The following is an 18854-nucleotide window of genomic DNA, read 5'->3' as shown; positions in this document are numbered from 1 at the left end:
TGACTTATATAGGTTATTTTATCATTGTTCATTGTTTTATGTTGCACCAAATCACCAAGACAAGTTCCTATGTTTGTGAATTCTGTGCATTGACAATGGCTATAAAACTTTTCTGATTCTGACAAATGAACACACAAAAATCATTTCCTCCATGTTCTCGACAGAGGAAGCAGGCAGCTAAATCAGTCATATACACTGTGATAAAACAGTCTAAAATATTGTTAGCAAAGGTGGACTTTTTACTTGCAGATGAATGATTAAATGGGCTATAGTCGATTTCCTTTTATCCCACATAATACCACAAGCCACACTGTGAGGACATGTGCTTTAATGCCATGTGTACGTGTCGGCTCCACGTTGGGCTCAGCGGCGACGGGAGGCTGCTGCTCTCGTTACGTGCCCAGCGGAGGGTGACTCTTTAGGGGCTGCGAACGATCTCCCAGCAGGCCCTGACAGGCTGCCTCTGGGCGTTAGAGCTGCACATATTCACTGTTTAATGGTTTCTGACATTATCGGACTCGTGAGGAAAAGTGTCTCGTCGGTGTGGGGGACGAGAGCTCAACAGGTTTCACGAGAAAAGAGGAAAACGCATGAGCAAAAGAAGACAAATTCCAATACCAAAGTGTTCAACTGCCACAACTTTAACCAGCAGCGAGAGAGATACTGTTTGATACCGAGGTGTGTAATGACAATTATGTAAATGAGGCAAGATATAACAATAAAAACTAGGAACAAAAACACCATTATGACCACAATTTTAACACAAAGTAACATTTTCAGTTAGAATCAACATCAATATCACCTCTTCTCAGATTTGATCATCATTTGTTATCAATTCATAACCATTTTCATTGACAAGCAAAATAATTACGCTTACCAATTGTTTGTTTCCAACACGAGGTTTGGGGAGACTTTATGCTCAGTATCTCTCCTTTTTACACCCAATGCGCTGTCTAACTTTCCACAGCAATTACAGCATCTGACAGGCAATGTGGTGGAGTCTTAAGGACAAAATCAGAGCAAGGATTGAACCATCAACCTCCCTGTTAGTGGCCAATCCTCTAGCCGCCTGAGCCACAGTCACCTCCAGTCATCACAGCCTGCTCTAATGCACAACGGTATAAGCACTACCATCAGCAGTTTTTAACACAGACATTTGATTTGGGAGGCTGGGCTGGCACAATTACCATAGCATAATGAGTTTTAAATCTGGCCTTTCATTTTCTATAATCTCCTGGTGAAAACTCCTCTTAGCGGATGTGTCATATATTTACATTATCGTTTCGCTTTTCAATATTGGGAACGTTTCATATTATTCCCAGCTAATTCACAGCTATTGTGCGATGTTTTGCAAAGCTCCAATGATTAGCACGATGCCACACGATCAGGAAATGATACACACAAACACCCGAGCGCAGCTGCCGCCTCTCTACACGGGACAGGACCATTTCGTAATGTTCAACAGATCATAGCTGTTTAATGTAATTAGTCTGGGTTTTATCTTTCATTACAAACAGTTAAATTCAGATCTATTCTTCATCAGGAGAGAGAAGAACATGAGAGGGAGAAACTCCTCTCTGACTAATCTCGCAGCAGTTGATTGGCCTTTGATGATTCAAATTCTATGGCGGTGCAGTCAGCAGTGAAAGACCACAGTTTTGGCAGTTGTCAGGATATTTCATCATTGCAGCTTTCAACAAAGTTTAGTGAAGTTAAAGTAGATTAAGAAATGTATATTTCACAAGCCTTTTTAATGGGTAAAACTTTTATATAATAACATTTAATCCAACTTTGGCAATATAGTTTTATATTTGCAGTCAAAAGTAGTAGTAGCACAAGGCCTGAGTGCAATATATTAAAACATAGCACGATAAATGAGAATATTTATCTTAATTTCACATAAAAAGTATAATCTCAGTAACCCAATCTAAATGTATACTGTTGAAAAAAATCAAGGACAATGTAGTATATTCAATCAAATGCAGCGAGGAAAGTTGTAAAGAGTGTGACAGGTACAGAAGACACTCAAATTCAGGACCACAGAGCACTGTGCATCTTCATCTTAAAGCCACAAACCACTCAGTGAAGACAGTGAGGTGAAGATTCTAAGCAGGAGAAGAGATGGAAATAAACATCATGGGGTCATATCAGCCCTAGCCATTCAGATACTAACCAGGCACTCAGTAATGAGGGAGCTGCACTTAGCTAAAAGGTAACAAAGATACGTTTCAGGGAACACTTAAAACAGTGTAAACAAACAGATAAAAAGGACAGATTATTATCCGGAGGTTTACTCAGAGTAGGATGAATATCTGAGTTCTCAGACTAGATCCGCAGAATCACTTTGAGGAACGTCAACACGTCTTGTTTTTTCCAAAACTGTGTCCAGATGAGACTGAATCTTTTTCTACCAAAAAAAAAAAAAAAAAAAAAAAAAAACTGAGCTGCAACAAGTGCATACCAAAATGAAACACTTTCATCGTTCACTTTCTTTTGAGAAATAATATACTTGCAGGTGTTGATTACATTACCACATGACAACACAACTAAAGTAAAGTACACTAGCCTTACTAAAACTATCCATGCAGTAGAGCGACAGTGAGCAGTGCCTATAGTGCGTCAGAACACAGGGGGCGATCTGCTTAACTGTCATTGCCCTTGACCAGGACAGGGACATAAATCTGAGCTGTTCCGTGGCGCTGCACTCTCACTGATCCCATGGGACACAGGAAGATGGACAAACACGGCCTCCAGACAATAAAGGTCAACCGTTATTACACTGGGCTTGCAGTACATCGCGCTTCATGACGAGTTTGATTCACTGCAATGGACTTTCAGCGTACCACCTTCCTAAACAGACGTATATAAACACACACAGTTTTTACCCATTGAATTTAACCAGCCTTCTTCTTTAAAAGGGTGATTGTTTTAATGGAGAGGTTATTGCTTTTCCTGGAATGTTTCAAACGATAGTATTAAACCGGTCTCATCTCCAGTCGTAGTTTGACAACCGTAATCTGGACTTTACAGACTCTAAAACACATAGAACTTTTAGAACAAGACAGCAACATCATTAGATAAAAATGTCAAAGATGTTTTAATCAATAATAGAATAATCTTTAGTTACAGCCTTACTCGCATGGATGCTATAAAAAGCAGTTATTGTATTAGGGATTTCAGTGCTATATTCAAGAATCTTTGCTCAGTGCTATATTCTGCATTCTTATGACGTGTCAATTCTTCTCTGAGCAAGTTATAAAATATGAACAAAATGCATGTCTGAAGTCAAGTCTTACAACAGATGGCGGCAACGAACGAAGTGCAGGGATTACTAATGCAAAGAAAACAGACACGGCTGACAAGTACAGCACTTTGACAACGCTTCTGACATTAGCGTCACATACGAGCTAGTGAGAGGCGCTTGGTGCATGAGGCAGGAGAGAGGACGAGAGAGGGTGCGAGAGAAAGAGAAAGAGAGAGAGAGAGAGAGGGATGGCTTTAGCTCGGACACAGAAGCTTAGACACTAGGCAGCACGCAGCCCACTCTCAATGCAGCATGTGTTTCATCTTAACATTCCACTTTGCCCTTGCTCTTTCTCAGCTGCTGTGCACAAACCAGCTCTGCGGTCTCTGCCTGCCAACTCTGCAGGGCCAGCCGCCTACAAGCACACAGGCGCGCTCGCATCTGAATGAAATGGCATTCAAACAGCATGCACGGAGCAGAAGGGAACGATAGATACGAGGAAAAAAGGGCAGATAAGCAAGTGGAGACCTCAAGAAATTGGCTTCTCGTTGCGCTGTTTGTTGACCGGACCACCATTAATTCAGGGGTACATATGCTTGCAATAATGCTTTACAAATTCCTTTAACTCCCATTGACCGTTCTGTTGATGTGGATATAGTTTCCTTTACAGTATAAAGCTATGAATTCACCAGTATGCATTGTCAGTGCTCTCTTGATTGATCTTTACGTCATCAGACACTAAAAAAAATCTGTATATTCCAGTATGTTGCAAGCTAAGAGCTAATTTGAAGGCACAGAAGTTGAGCCGAGAAAAGTGATGAGGAAATGTTACCTTGCTATCGAAGCTCCATGAACAGGAATTGTGTTTTGGGTCAGGGGGAGATGTCCTACATAATTCCAGCCAAAACGGGGTACGGGGGAGTCCACAACAGCAGTTTTCGGCTGTGGACCGAGCTTTGACAGGGCAGGGCATGGAGGACGGAGGCTGGATTTCATGGAGGAGGGCAGAGGGAGGGATGTAGCTTACATCGGGTGGCCGCTCAAATTTGTTTCGGGAAGAGGCTGAGGGGAGCAGGGGAAAACTACCAAATCCACATTTGTTGGATTTGGCAATGGCGTTTACCTCTGCAACTATTAGACTGAAATAGACTAATGTATTGGACATGAGTTAGGTTTAAATGCTTGACTCTCACTTTAAAAAACAGCAGCTGCAACTTAAAACTTTTTTTTTTGCCCAATGTACATCTGCAAATATTTGAATCTGCTCACCAGTTTTTACATTTACCGATTTTTTATTAAAATCTCAAATATCTCAGCCAAATTTATAAATACATTCCAAGATGCAATGAAATGTGTGCAACTTCCCCCTTGGTCCAGCAGCTCTTGGGGCATTTGTGAGGTACACACCCAACCTTGGATGTGCTTATCCCGAGCAGAACACATGTGCTCTGTGTGGGGCAGAGAGCTCTCCTTTACCTCCAGCAGGTTCAGCAGGTTCAGCGGGTACAGGAAGGAGTAGTGGACACGGATCAGCAGCAAAACATGCGCCAACGGACTCAACACAAGCTCAGTCATTCATAACCACTGCAAAAAAGCTACTTCAGCACATAATAAAGGGCAGGTAATGTTCTTTTAGGCATTTACTGCATGGGTGAAGTTTCTTACACACAAATAATTTATTGCCACGCAGTAATGATTTGGTTTCGACTGCCCCAGAGAAGAAATAAATAACAAATGCAGCTACATTAAGATGATCTTATTTACATCTCACAATTATATATATATATATATATATATATATATATATATATATATATATATATAAATAAAAACTTTACCTGGATCGGCAAATACTGTAGTCAAGGTTTTAGGCCCAAAATTCTTGGAAATATGTCGGTGTAATCCCTCATTCGTCCAGGAGTGTTCCATTGTAGAAAAAGGTTCAGTTGTAGTCATCTGGACTCAGTTTAGAAAAAACTTAGTTTTTTCTAAAACTTAGTTTTTTTCTAAACTAACCCTAACCCTTAGAAAAACTTAGTTTTTTCTAAACCTTTTTCTACTAATGTATTCAAGGAGTAAATGATTTTACTTAAACTTAAATTGTGCCCAAACAAACAATATTTATAGAATTCTTCATAAAACAATCCCTAAGTCTTTTCTTTCTCATCTGTAACCTTTCTTGGTCAATCAATACAAAGTTTAAACAGGAAAAAATCCAAAGTAATAATTGATGATTCTTGCAAACGGTAACAATCCATCCAAGTACCCAATCCATAGCAATGATGCCCTAAAATGAAAATAGAGGAATAAAGAGGCAGCTCCAGAAAGAAAGGGCAACATTCAGGAAGCACAGCACAAAGTGGTGGACATAGAGATACGTCCTCTAAAAACAGCCTAATGCAAGACATTGAGCTTACAAAGAGATGGTCAAATGGTCAAATGGTTGGACAATATTAAGTGCCAAAGCCAAGAAGAGAGAGATAAACTATGTAAAGCATTGGGCTTTGGGCGTTTGTTGACACAGATTAGTATGATAGGAAACCAGGCGATGCCAGTGAAAGTAGCAAGTATTATTCACCATCTACAATATAAAGCAATGCAAGTTTAATGTAAAAGAAACCCACATAAAGCAGTGATGAGATTCAAGCGGCAGAACGAGAAGCGCTGACATCTGTAAAAACATGCATTGCATTTTCAATTTGTCACACAGTGATAATGCTCTTATACATAAACATCCAACATCGCCTCTCGCTGCTCTGAATGTTACAAAGAACAATGTTGGTTTGGTGACTGTCTGACGGAGATATGACTCTGCTTCAAAGCCTGGACTGGATCAATTAACCAAAAGATACCAGCGGTCTATTATGCATCTTTGTTAATCCCCACGGCCGTGTTAAGTGACTGATTCATCCTGTCATATTTTACTCAAAGGTTTCCAAGGCGTCCTTATTTTCGTGTTCTGCCACACTTTATTCCAACACAGGGCCCGGGGAGCATCAAATCGCAATAAAAGATGAATTTTATGCTGCAGAACGAGGTTAAATATGCATACAATTATGGTGATGTTCGCAATGTGCAATAATCATTTAAATACTAATCCATAAGGACATTAGAATACTGAAAATGATGAAATAACTGCCTTTAACTCTCTCCAGGAAAAGAAGGGCATAGAAGGGAATATCTTTGCTTAAAAGAGATCTATCGATCTCGGATCTAGATCTACCGAGATCTAGATCTACCGAGATCGATATCGATATCTATATATATCTCATTGTTAGGAAGAGATAACAATGATACATTAAGCATGATTGGTTACATAAAGATTTGAAATTGAGCACAGCATGTTTCAGCTGTAGGACTGGATGTTCTCTTGTTACAGAAAAATATGAATACAATTTCTCTGACTGACAGTGTATGTGGTGTGACAGGTATGGCACAAGGAGACTCACAGTGCCCCGCCTTGATATGAGCGGCTCTGAAGTGGGGGGAGTTGGGGGGATGGAGCAGGTGAAAGCCGAGGGAGGAGAACCCGGGGAGCAGCAGAGTTGAACCTTCGGTGTTTCAGTGTTAATTTTTGTCATTGTCAAATTTTTGCTCATTGAATCTAAATAAAAACTACATAAAATGTCCTAAAATCATACAGACTAAAAACTATGACTAAAGCTACATGCATTTTTGTCGACAAAAACGATGACAGACAATATATATTTTTGCCAGCTAAAGTTTTACTAATATTGTTGTCAAATAATAAAAACTAAACATAAATGAATAAAGGGGACAGACTAGATCACAGAAAGTGAGGAACACGTCTGTACATATTCATGAGGCAATGAAAAACTATTCATCATAATTAAAACTAAATATATATTTTCTGTATGACTGAAACTATCATGGATTTAATCGACTAAGTTTAATTAAACAAAGTCAAAAACACAAGACTAAAACAAAATGAAACATTTTGTCAAAATGAACAGTCTAAATGACATTCCTGGAGCATTTCTAAAATACAAACACAGCTGAGCCTAACTGAATATGTTTAGCATTCTGCAAAGGGAGGAATGGCGAAAAGCCAAAGTGGACAGCGGTCTTGCAGCAAAGCTTACTTGAATTTTAATGGGCCATGTAAAGTTGCTGACGTAGACGAAGAACGTGATGTTGGGGCTGTTGCGGAAATCGAAGTTCTCGTTGGAAAAACTGTCTTTAAACTCCTTGATGTTGCTCCGGGACACGATGGGGATCTCCTCACCGGTCTGTGTACCTGCTACACATGACAAGTAATAGCCACACTAAGATGGAGTTCACACTTACAAACACAATGCCAAAATGATGACTAAAGCCGGAACTAGACCTGGAAGAGACCAGGACTAAACCAGGACTAAACCAGGACTCGTTATTACCTAACCATGTCCACATTAGGCAGGACTAAAGCAGCATCAAACGGACCAAACGGGACGCAGCTCTCCATTAACACAGTACATCGAGTTACATTAAGCCTAATCGACTGCATGATTTTGATGACCTGCAATCATTTATTATCGATTGTGGGAAAAATCTTGTGCTTTGGCTCAAGAATGTGGGTTATAGGTCTTACAGTGAAACGGGAACAAAGATTTAAGCCTGTTGTAGCCGCGACGGAATGTGAACAATTGCCTTTTTACAATATTAAATTCCCCACATCTTCTAGAGCGACACGTGCAGTGGACAGCCATCTTTAGACCAGCAGTTAGTTTGTACCTGTGAAGCTGGTGGCCCACGTGATGTTCAGGTTGAAGTTCTTTGAGGCATTGATGAACATGTCCAGATCCCGGTTTGGCTAGAAAACACACACACACACACACACACACACACACACACACACACACAGAAGATGAGGCAGCAAAATTAATGACACTTCACAACGCCCCAAAAAAGAGCAATTTGCAATCTGACAGAACACAGATTTTTTTCAGTAGTGTAGCTTGAGGATCAAACTCAAACCTCCTTTTAATCACTCTGGACATTTTTGAATGAAATTCCCATTGTTCTCTGTCACGTTGTCAAAAGTTTCTCCATTCATTTTCAGTTTTGCTGAAACATTTGAGTGCTGGCTCATTAAACTTTACCCAAGATCAGCGTTTGGCATAAACTCCCGCTGGCTTTACACTCAGCAGATTTGCCTCAATTTAAGCAAGGTGAATTTATAGTGGATATCCATCAAATAAGTGTAACACGGGTGATTAAAAAGTAATTTCTAGTGCCTTTAAAAACACATTTGTATACACCTCTAGCTGCCTTTGTTAGGTTTTGGCACAGGCGTAGTTGGGGAGAGGTGCCATCTGGGACATTTAATCAGATCTTTATGTTTCTCGCTTCGCTCCAGATGCTGCAGCCGCTTAAGCGGCGGACAAGAACAACGCTGAAGTGAAAACATCTGTGAGAGCGACGGGGAGATCAATGTATTTTATGTGACTATTACAGGGAATATGTGTGTCCTCAGCTTTGGGCCTGGCAGATTCGATGATAAAACAACAGATATGTATAAATGGTCCGTGTACAATCCGTGTATGATTTGTTCAATTTATTTTTGATTTCAAACACAAAACTGAAAAAAGAACATTTTCTGTTTTTCGTTCATGATTCACAATTACAATAAATAAATTTTCCGTTTGTCAATTTGACCCCAAAATCGAAAAAAAAATAAAAATACAGCCTTTCTTTATTTAATTCACCCACAGCTCACGTTCCTCTGAGTTACAACCATCAGGTTCATCTTTTACTGACTGAAACTACCGTATATTCTATATTAGCAGATATAATTTGACATCTCATTAGGCGTTATGTCAACAGACTATAAAGCGACATTTGAGAATATTACGGGACGTTTCAAAGCCAAGGGGATGCATACTCATGTCATTTCAATTCATTTACCTACCACTATTTAAAGTCTGTATTCACAATTGGGACATAGAATCAATGACCCTCAATTTGCCACTAGAATATATCGATGTCAGAGGTAATTACTTCAGACAGACCTACATTATCCACTATACTGCTTTATGCCCTATGCAGTGTCCTTGTAATGATTATTTAAACCGCCCTCCAGTGTCTGCGTGAGGGGAGTGGTGTGAAATCATTCTCCTCCACTGAAGCTGACTTTGCAAAGTGCCATAATCCTAATACAGGGGACAGGGGCTCAGACACACACCTCCTCGGGCGTCGCCACGAAGTTGATGGCCGTGTAGTAGCGATCGTCCTCCTGCGACAGACTGAAGGTGAACTGGTAGTCGATCAGGAGCGTGTCTGTGTGAGGAGGAAAATGAAAAAGAAAAAGGCATGAATCAAAGAGGTTTGAAAGTCACGACAGAACGCGGTGCAGTGGCGGTTTATCTGGAGGAAAGTCACTGTAACAACTGGTTGTCGTAGATCTGCAGATGTGGCGATGACATTTAGCCACCTTGGTATCAGCACAAAATATAAAGTAACTTCTGACGGTTTTGAAGTCAGGACAGATGGAGGGAACCAAGGGGCTCGAAACATAGTGGATCTGCAACAAAATGGGTCATATGAAGGTTAAATATTGTTAAAATACAGTGGTGGGGAGCTTATTTTTGCAATTATGATTATTTTAACCACTTTAATAGACTTACCAGTAACTCAAATAGCAGATAAATGGCTTATTTTCATATTATTGTTTTTCAAATACAAGTAAAAACTACTACTACTTCTACTACATTTTAGGACACATAATTGATTTGTTTTATAGTTTGTTACAGTTAATAATATATATAAAAAGTGCGATATCAATTTCAAACTTCGTCTTTTGTAAGTTTTATGTGATGGCAGAAGTTTGTCAGTCGGCGCAGGGAAAACCGGCATACTTTTAGATGAAAGTTACAATAACAACTACCTGTCAGAGTTAAATCTAGAGACAGCCGCACAGTTTTAAAGTAGAGGATTTCAAAGTTACTCTCCAAAACGTCCTAATTGAAAGCCTCTTTGCTTTTAAGTGCAATAGATATGCTGATATTCTGATATGACACAGCATATTTATTTAATTATTTTAAGTCTATAATTGTATCTTTTTTCAGTGGAGTGAGTGTTTAAAATGTGGATGTCGTTACAATTTAGAAAACAATTTTAGCAATAGTTCTGAAGCTGCATTGTTTACACATATTACACAAAATATTATTTTGTTGGCACTTTCTGAAAATTTAAAATTTAAAAACTTTAGCTCTTTACTCTCAAACAGCCAGTAATTTTGTAGTTCCTGATAATTGCTAACACCAATTTGGTACTCTGCTCTTTAAACTAAATGAACATAGTGCTACCTGGTTGCCAGTAGTGAAGGCAATTCTTCACATTGTAGACATTTCACTGCAAATAGGTCAACATCCGTCCGGACAAACAAACAAGGGGCAGATATTTTTTTTGATACATTCATTTCTGAAAATGACAAAGTTGTTGTCCGTGGCCGTTTTCTTCATCTCTAACAACGGCTGAGTTCCAGGTTTACACAAAACTGGAGCTAAGGGAGAGCGTGACATGTTCCGGTGTCTCTTTTGAAAAGCAGAGCATTAAAAAATAATGGGTTTGAACCATCTGCAGTCCTAAAATTGCACAGTCTAAATCTGAATTTAGCTAAGCACAATGAAGGCTTTGAAAATAGAATGAAGTGCTGCAGTATGTAAAGTAAATAATGGCAACGATTCAGGTGTGGGAAAAGCAAGCGCTCATGATAATACAGTTCGTAGTAGTAGTAGTAGACTGCAGTGGTTTTATAGCAGCAGTGACAAAAAGGAAAATGGCGGTGGAAAAGCACGTCGTTCCCCTCTACTTTCATGCGAGAGTAACATTTGAATTTAAACCCAAGATTTCTCCTCAAAAAGCTGCTTCTCTTCAAGCTTAACATCAAACATGGAGCCTTTCTCTGCAAGTGTCAGAGCTTCAACTAGAACAAGGACCAGCAGTCAGGCCATTACAGTGGTTGAAAAAATAAAAAATAAAAACCTAAGGCCCACTTTTTGTGTGTGTGTCTAATTGGGATCAGACTTGACTTACAGTAACATGTTCCTTTGAGCGGGTTGCCTTGGTACCGGTTCTCGACTTCACACCTAGATAAGAGAGAGGCAGAGGATTAGATGGATCCAAATGGGGCAAAGAATGAGGTGGGGAAAGAAAAGTGACAACGGCTTGAACTAGAGTGGATAACAGAAGATTTAACCACTGATAAACCTTCAGAGGGGAGATGAGGAAGAGGTTTGACATTTGGGAGGACACAAATCATGCAACATCATAATTACAGAAAGCATGCTACACTACATTAGAATTTTAAGTCTCAAAACCCTTTCTTTTTCGCTGTAGTTTCTAATCTGTGCAATGAGTAGTCGTTTGCCATACCATATTTAAAGAGGGTGCCATAGCTGGTCCTCAGAAACATTTAAACAACAATTTATTATCTTTTTTTTTTGGATGTCTATGGGTAAAATGTCAACAGAATGTCAACGGGAAAACTTGCCGTATTTTCCGCACTATAAGGCGCACCGGACTACAAGGAGCATTAAGTGAAACAAAACAAACTACCACACAAAATAGCTTCGAGGTCAGTAAGCACAACCAGAATTAATGCATATATAAAGCGCACTGGATTAAAAGGCGCACTTTTGTTTTTTGAGAAAATTAAAAGGCTTTTAAGTGCGCCTTATAGTGCGTAAAATACAGTACTTCCGAAACAAGCAATGCCCATCAACACAGCGCTCGAATAAGACAGACTTGAAAAATCAATAGCTTCAATTTCTTCTCACTCAAGACTGTGTTACTAAGGACAACCGTGACAAATTACATCAGTGCCATCAACAGTGCTGTCAAGAGAAGAGGAGGTGTGAACTCACAGGTGGCAGCGGTCGCCCTTGATGCCTTTGGTGGTGCAGAAACACTTTCCACTGTTTGGGTTACACATGCTGGCGTGGCCGTTACACTTGCAGGCTGAAGAGACACAGACACAAGAAGGAAATACATTTTGGAGCATATTCAAAATGCATCTGTCAAATAAGGCTGTAACTAAGAATTACTTCATTTCCATTTTTGTCCTGTATTGATTTTATTAAACACTTCTGTACATACGGGAAATAGCAAATGCAATGATTGAATTAGTTGCTCATCATTTTAATTCTTGATTAGTCACAGCTAATCTAATTACTCATTACAGCACTACATACTGCTGACATGCTGTTTGATGTATATTCAGTTGCTTGAGTTTTGAAACAACCAAGGAGGTGACCAGTGTCCTTCGCTTGTACAAGAGCTGTATAATTTTATCTATATACTGTTTCAATAGCTATAGGCTTATCCAACATTCAGTTTTTACACATTGAATCTTGCGTGGCCTCCAGACACTCACTCGGAGGTCATATAACACACGAGCTACAGACAGAAAAAAGCTGTGTAAAAAGATAAAGACATTCTATACGTAAAAACTTCTTTAAATTTTTTGAGAAATGTGAGATATAAGGCTTTGAATTACAGTCAAGAGCAGATTAAAGTGCTCCATAGCTGTTGTGGCTTGAGATGTTAATGAAGACACTTAAACAGCTATAGACCTGGGGAACATATGCTGCGGTATCGATCAACTGTCACTGATGAAGTAAATGAATTCATCCCATGAGGCTGACAACAGAACATTCACATCCCACAGTCACAAAATACACAAGACAACCAGGTGAAATATTGGTCAGGTAAATGAAGCTGTCCAACAACTCAATTGATTTGTTGTCCTAATGACAGCCTGTCACTTATAGTTCAAGTAAATCTTTATTATCCCCAGGGAGCATTTTTACAGTGCTCTGCAAACAGGAAAATGGCTGACATAAACCGCCCTGTAAAACACTGACAAGTTAAATGAAGCTGGTGGAATGACTGGATGATTTAGTGCAGTCGGTTTCAAACACTGGTTGCAGAAACATTAGCAGTACACGGGCCTCTTCTGGTGGAATCAATAACAGCAATCTAATAATAACATGTAGAGACTGGATTCCATGATATGATGTATTATAATGTACTTTTAGTTTAAAGTGATCGCGGTGTTCTGTTTTAGCTATATTCAATTACGTGTTAGTCCCAGTTTTAGACCCAGGCTTTGGTCCCAGTTAGGTCCCTGTTTGGGCCAGAGTTTTAGTCCCGTTTGGGCCAGAGTTTTAGTCCCGTTTGGGCCAGAGTTTTAGTCCCGTTTGGGCCAGAGTTTTAGTCCCGTTTGGGCCAGAGTTTTAGTCCCGTTTGGGCCAGAGTTTTAGTCCCGTTTGGGCCAGAGTTTTAGTCCCGTTTGGGCCAGAGTTTTAGTCCCGTTTGGGCCAGAGTTTTAGTCCCGTTTGGGCCAGAGTTTTAGTCCCGTTTGGGCCAGAGTTTTAGTCCTGTTTGGGTTGCAGGTTTCAGGCTTTGCTTCAGTTCTGGGTTTGAAAGTCCTGGATTTGACTCCACAAGTCTGTGACATGTTTGTTCTGGCTTAGTCTTGGTAGAACATTAATGAATAGCCTTTTATGATACAGTACGTCAATAATCAGTCTAAAATATGTATTGAATTGTATTCAAATTAAAAATTATATATTTGATTTAAATTTTAAATCAAATGTATAATTTGAGATATTAAAAATATGCCTCATCAGTAAGCAGCACTCCTATGACTAAAACCAGTTGAAAATAAACCTAAAATGTCTCTCAGATCTGAATCTTTCCTACCTAAACCACAGCAACTTCAACCATCATTACCTCTTGTAGATTATGAGCTTTTAAATGAGCAGTCTATCCATTTACTGTAGGATGAGCTGCACTTGTGTTTGTGTCCTCAGAATGCAAGTTCAGTCAGTTCAGTGAATATAATTGTTTAAATAAAATAGAGACATATTTTCCGTAGTCCTTAAAACAGTATTTTATTCCCAGCTCTTATAAGCGTGTAGCGCATGTGTGGTTGCTCACGTTGGCAGCTGCCTCCGTTGGTTGGGTCGCCGTAGAAACCAGAGATGCAGCTCTCACAGTGTCGTCCAGTCGTCAGGTCTTCACACTTCTCACACACGCTCTCGTTCACGCACTGACTGTGGCCATTGCACTGACAGGCTGCAAAACCACAAAGAGGGTTGACAAGCGTGTGTTAGCCAATTTGTGCCAACTCCAGTCAGACCAAAACACTGCAACTGCTTGATGGAAGGATTTTTTTAATATTGAAGGGAGTCGTTTAGTACATTACAATTATATGGCATATGAAAATTGTGTCTTTTACACCTTTTTATGTTCTTATGTCATGTTATTCTTAAACAATCATTGATTAATTTCTAATATGTAATCATTTCTATGTAATAATGTCTGTTTTTATTAAACTAAAGACAAATAATACATTTAAACATTGTAAAAATTGTGTCTTGATTTCAGCAGACCAATAAATTGCATTAAAATACAGTGGAGCTTTAAAAACCATTAGATTTTGAGGAAAAACTTTGAATCCCCCTGAAATGAGACGGATTTTTTGAATAGTTGTCAAAGTTTACCTGGGCAGTGTATGAAGGACCAGTTGTACTTGGCCTCACTGGCACACATGGTGGCGTTGAGCGCAGGCTGAGGGCTCGGGGGCAGACCAGGCGGACCGGGCAGAGTGGAGGGGGCCGGGACAGAGGTCTGGAACGGACCGCGGTACGAGCCCTCGATGCACTGCCCCCTCCCCGTGTTACTGGGGTCTGTGCACCACCCACACCCAGGCTGGTCCAAGCACTGGCCACACGTCCGGTATCCAGAGCAGTTCTCCGCTGCAGGGAAGACAGAGGAAATGTCACTTGTGAAACGAAAAATATTTAATTGGTCAAGTTGGGCTCCTTCAGTCATTCCCAAAATCTGATCCAGACCAATCATACTCAATATGTCTGCATTTTAGGCAAGGAAAGTGTCATACACAAGTACTTTTCAACATACTTTACCGAACAAGAATTAAAATCACAATACAAACATATAAAAACATAATAATCAATATAAAATACAACTTTAAAAGAGAAGAGGGCATATAAAATACAAAATACAAATGCACAACTAAAGAGGTTTTGAGCCCAGATTGTCAGTGTAGAGACACAAATGTAAAGAAAAAGTATTTAAAATGACTTTTTTTTGGTTTTGTTTTGTTAAACACATTTTACCTCTGGTGTAAATGAGTCAAACTAAGTGTTATATGTCATTCAGAGGGCTCTCGAGTAGAGCCTGGCTAATTTCCTTTTTCTGCATTCGATCTTTATGACAGAGGAAAGCTAATCCTCCAGGCTACAGCTCCTTTGCTAAACACTGATATTGATCTTTACACTTGAAACTGCGTGCAGTGTCTTAATGGTTTCGGGCCTTCTTATCTCTCAGAACTGCTTTTGCCGTGTGAACCCTCGCGGCCCCTGCACTCCTCTGGCCGCAGGCTCCTAGTCATTCCCAAAGTCAGGACACATACTCACAGCGAGGTGTCATTCCAGTTCTATGTCCCTCGTCTTCAGAGCAGACTCAAGATCCACCTCTTTAGCTTAGCTTTTTATTAATATCGATTACTTAATTTGTATTTATTTATGTTATTTATTCTATCCACTCATTTTAGGCTCATTATTGTATATCTATTCATGTTCGAGATTTAATATGTCTATTTATTCTAATTTATTGACAAGATTTTCTGGTTCTTAGCTTCTACCTATACATTTTGCCTTTACTTATTTGAATAATTAGATACATTTTAGGATCTCCAGTGATTTCTCTGAGGAGGCCCTGACTTGTGGGATCTGGTGGCGGCTTTCACTTTACAAATAGAGACAAGCTGGTGATTCTGTTTTTATTTTCTTCTATTGAGTAAAAACACCTTGAATTAATCAATCTGCTTAATTTCATACTGTAAAACTCCAGGCAAAAAGTTGCCAGTTTAGTTTAGCATCTAAAAGTTAAAAAGCCCTACAATGTTAGACTTGACTTAACAGAAGGTATGGATTGAATCAGTCTTTGCAGCTGTAGAAGGCTTTGTATGTGCACTACATTAAAACTGGCAGAGGTTGACCAATGGCTTATTCCACTGAATATCTTTAGTTCTAGTCCCAAAGGGAAGCTCCGACAGCAAGTGTATATTTGCACTTAATTGACCAACTATGTTATAGAAATTGAAAATGTCCTCTGCTTTCCCAGAGAAACACATAGCAGCCATTCTGATGAAACAGGCAATTTTAACACATCGGAATAGCAATAGAGTTTAAACATATTGGCTGCCTTGTGCTTTTAGCCTGATAAAATGTATTACTTGAGTGGAAGCACATTAACCGCAAGAGAAGGAATATGCAAGAGGACGTTTTATGCATCTGTGATTTCAGAAATTATTTCAAATGAATTACACCTTGTAGATTTCACCTCAGTAGTTGTGAGATATATATGCGTTATAATCTCAGCTCTAAATACTTCATTGCACAGTTTCACGCAGCGGAAACTACATTTCTATACAGGGCCAGAAATTATGCATTGGGGACAAGTTTGTAGGAATATGAGAAGCAGTGCTGTGATTTCTCAATCCATCAATCTTCTTCCGCTTATCCGGGGCCGGGCTGCAGGGGCAGAAGTCTAAGCAGGGACTCCCAGACTTCCCTCTCCCCAGACACATTCTCCAGCTCCTCCCGAGGCGTTCTCAGGCCAGCAGAGAGACATAGTCCCTTTAACATGTCCTGAGTCTTTCCCGGGGCCTCTTCCTGGTGGGACATGCCCGAAACACCTCCCCAGGGCAGCGCCCAGGAGGCATCCAGAACAGATGCCCGAGCCACCTCAGCTGACTACTCTCGATGTGGAGGAGCAGTGGCTCTACTCCGAGCTCCCCCCATGTGACTGAGCTTCTCGCCCCATCCCATTTGCACTGCTGGTTCTGCATCATCTGCATCATCATTGTATTTAACGTCATTTTTTCTTCTTACAGTTTTTATTTAATTTTTTATGCTCTTGTTTTAGCACAGTCTACACTTGTTACTATGTTTATTATTCGCTGTATTCGGTGTATGTTGCCTTACCTGACAGTCTAAGTATTTTCTAGTTTGTGAATTTCGTCAATGGCAATGTAGTTTTGAATCAGCACCTGGAGATATTTTTTAACTTGAGATGACCCATTCTCAAGGTGTTGCTGCTCAAACCTTAATTAGCATGACAGAAATAATGAGAATTTTTTAGGAGATTTAAATGTGATAATTGCAAACATATTAATTGAATTGGAACTTTTAAGTAGTTTTTTAAGTGGGAACCCTAATCAAGTCCTTTTGTAATCAATCTAACCATAATAAAAGGTTGAAATTTAAATTCTTACTTTGGTTCAACAGATTTTGTGTACCGTATTTCCCGCACTATAGGGTGCACTGAATTATAAGGCGTACTGTCAATGAATGATCTATTTTTGATTATTTTTCATATATAAAAGGCGCATGGACTATAAGGCGCATTAAGCAAAACAAAATGTATACCACACAAAATCACTTTGAGGGCAGTAAGCACAACCAGAATTAGTGCATATATAAGGCATTCTGGATTATAAGATCATTTTTTGAGAAAATTAAAGGCTTTTAAGGGCACCCTATATATTTTTACAATACTAATGAATATTTTACAATACACAAAGCCATATCACCAATGACCAGCGATACGTTGACAGAATTGACTCACGTGGACATGCGTTCATGGTGTACCACTCCATACACTGTCCAAAGGGGAAGGAGGCGACGTAAGCGTTGGAGTCCACACACTGCTTCATGTTACTGCACCACATGCACTCCGAGCTGCTGCTGGTGCACTCGCTGCAGGTCGCCCTCATGGCACAGGGCGTCCGGCACTGCTTTGCACTGTGGTTCGCTGGGAAAATAAAGCAATATGGTCAGATTTATCAGGTTGCATTTATGTGGCATTACAACATTCTAAAGAACTTATAGTTTAATAAAAGACAAAAAGGGCTGGGGTCAGAACTCTATGGTCAAAGTTGCCTTTTTAAATGGCAAAATGCATATGTTTGGACCTGAATATCTGCGTTACTGGGTCTAAAGCCTGAAAGAAAAGCTAGTATAAAATTCAAAGTTTTTCTTGTCACCACAAATCAACACTGACTAATTTAAAGTGTAAGACGGAAACAGGGAGAATAAAGATTGTCAAGTGTTACTTTGCGAAGTTCAATTGGATTATTCATTGTTAGGCATGTCATAATATTAAATGTACGTGTTACGACTATTAAGAGAGAAGAAACATCACAATTTTACAATTATTTACAATTGTTGGTGCGATGACAAAACAACTTTGAAATCTTAAATTTGCCTTCTTTCACAACTCCATCTATATTAAATAAACCTTTCTGAATTATATGAATAATATTGTCACATAAACAACCAGATAAAAAAGTATTTTACATGTAGTTAGTCTTTTTTGGAGAATAGATTGAACTGAAATGACTAATTGTGTGTTTTGGCCTACGATTCTCACAATTGTTATGTTGCATTTCTTACAATTAAGTTAGGTTTATGCATGTAAATTTCACAAGGAAGTGAGACACAGGGAGTGCAGCAGAGAAGACATTGGCAGTATTTATTTCAGTCTTTTTTTCCCTGACACCAACACGAAAAATGTG

The 18854-nt window shown here is 39.5% G+C and overlaps 1 protein-coding gene across 2 annotated transcripts in view; it reads right to left on the bottom strand.

Annotated features, from left to right (window-relative positions):
- Nucleotides 1-18854, bottom strand: part of atrn (attractin) — a 157903-nt gene that overhangs the window by 81091 nt on the left and 57958 nt on the right. For both annotated transcript variants that reach the window (XM_072457533.1, XM_072457531.1), the window contains exons 17-24: nt 17906-18091; nt 14755-15009; nt 14189-14326; nt 12112-12205; nt 11282-11334; nt 9429-9523; nt 7979-8057; nt 7348-7505 (exon numbers count right to left, since the gene is read on the bottom strand). In XM_072457533.1, coding sequence (XP_072313634.1) covers nt 7348-7505; nt 7979-8057; nt 9429-9523; nt 11282-11334; nt 12112-12205; nt 14189-14326; nt 14755-15009; nt 17906-18091 — 1058 coding nt within the window. The remainder of the gene's footprint in view (nt 1-7347; nt 7506-7978; nt 8058-9428; nt 9524-11281; nt 11335-12111; nt 12206-14188; nt 14327-14754; nt 15010-17905; nt 18092-18854) is intronic.

The sequence above is a fragment of the Eucyclogobius newberryi genome, unplaced genomic scaffold (assembly GCF_026437365.1).
Source record: "Eucyclogobius newberryi isolate DKJ021-1_F unplaced genomic scaffold, fEucNew1.0.hap1 SCAF_21, whole genome shotgun sequence".
Classification (NCBI taxonomy): domain Eukaryota; kingdom Metazoa; phylum Chordata; class Actinopteri; order Gobiiformes; family Gobiidae; genus Eucyclogobius; species Eucyclogobius newberryi.
Note: the sequence above shows the minus strand (reverse complement) of the source record. Positions and strands in the feature narration are given on the sequence as shown.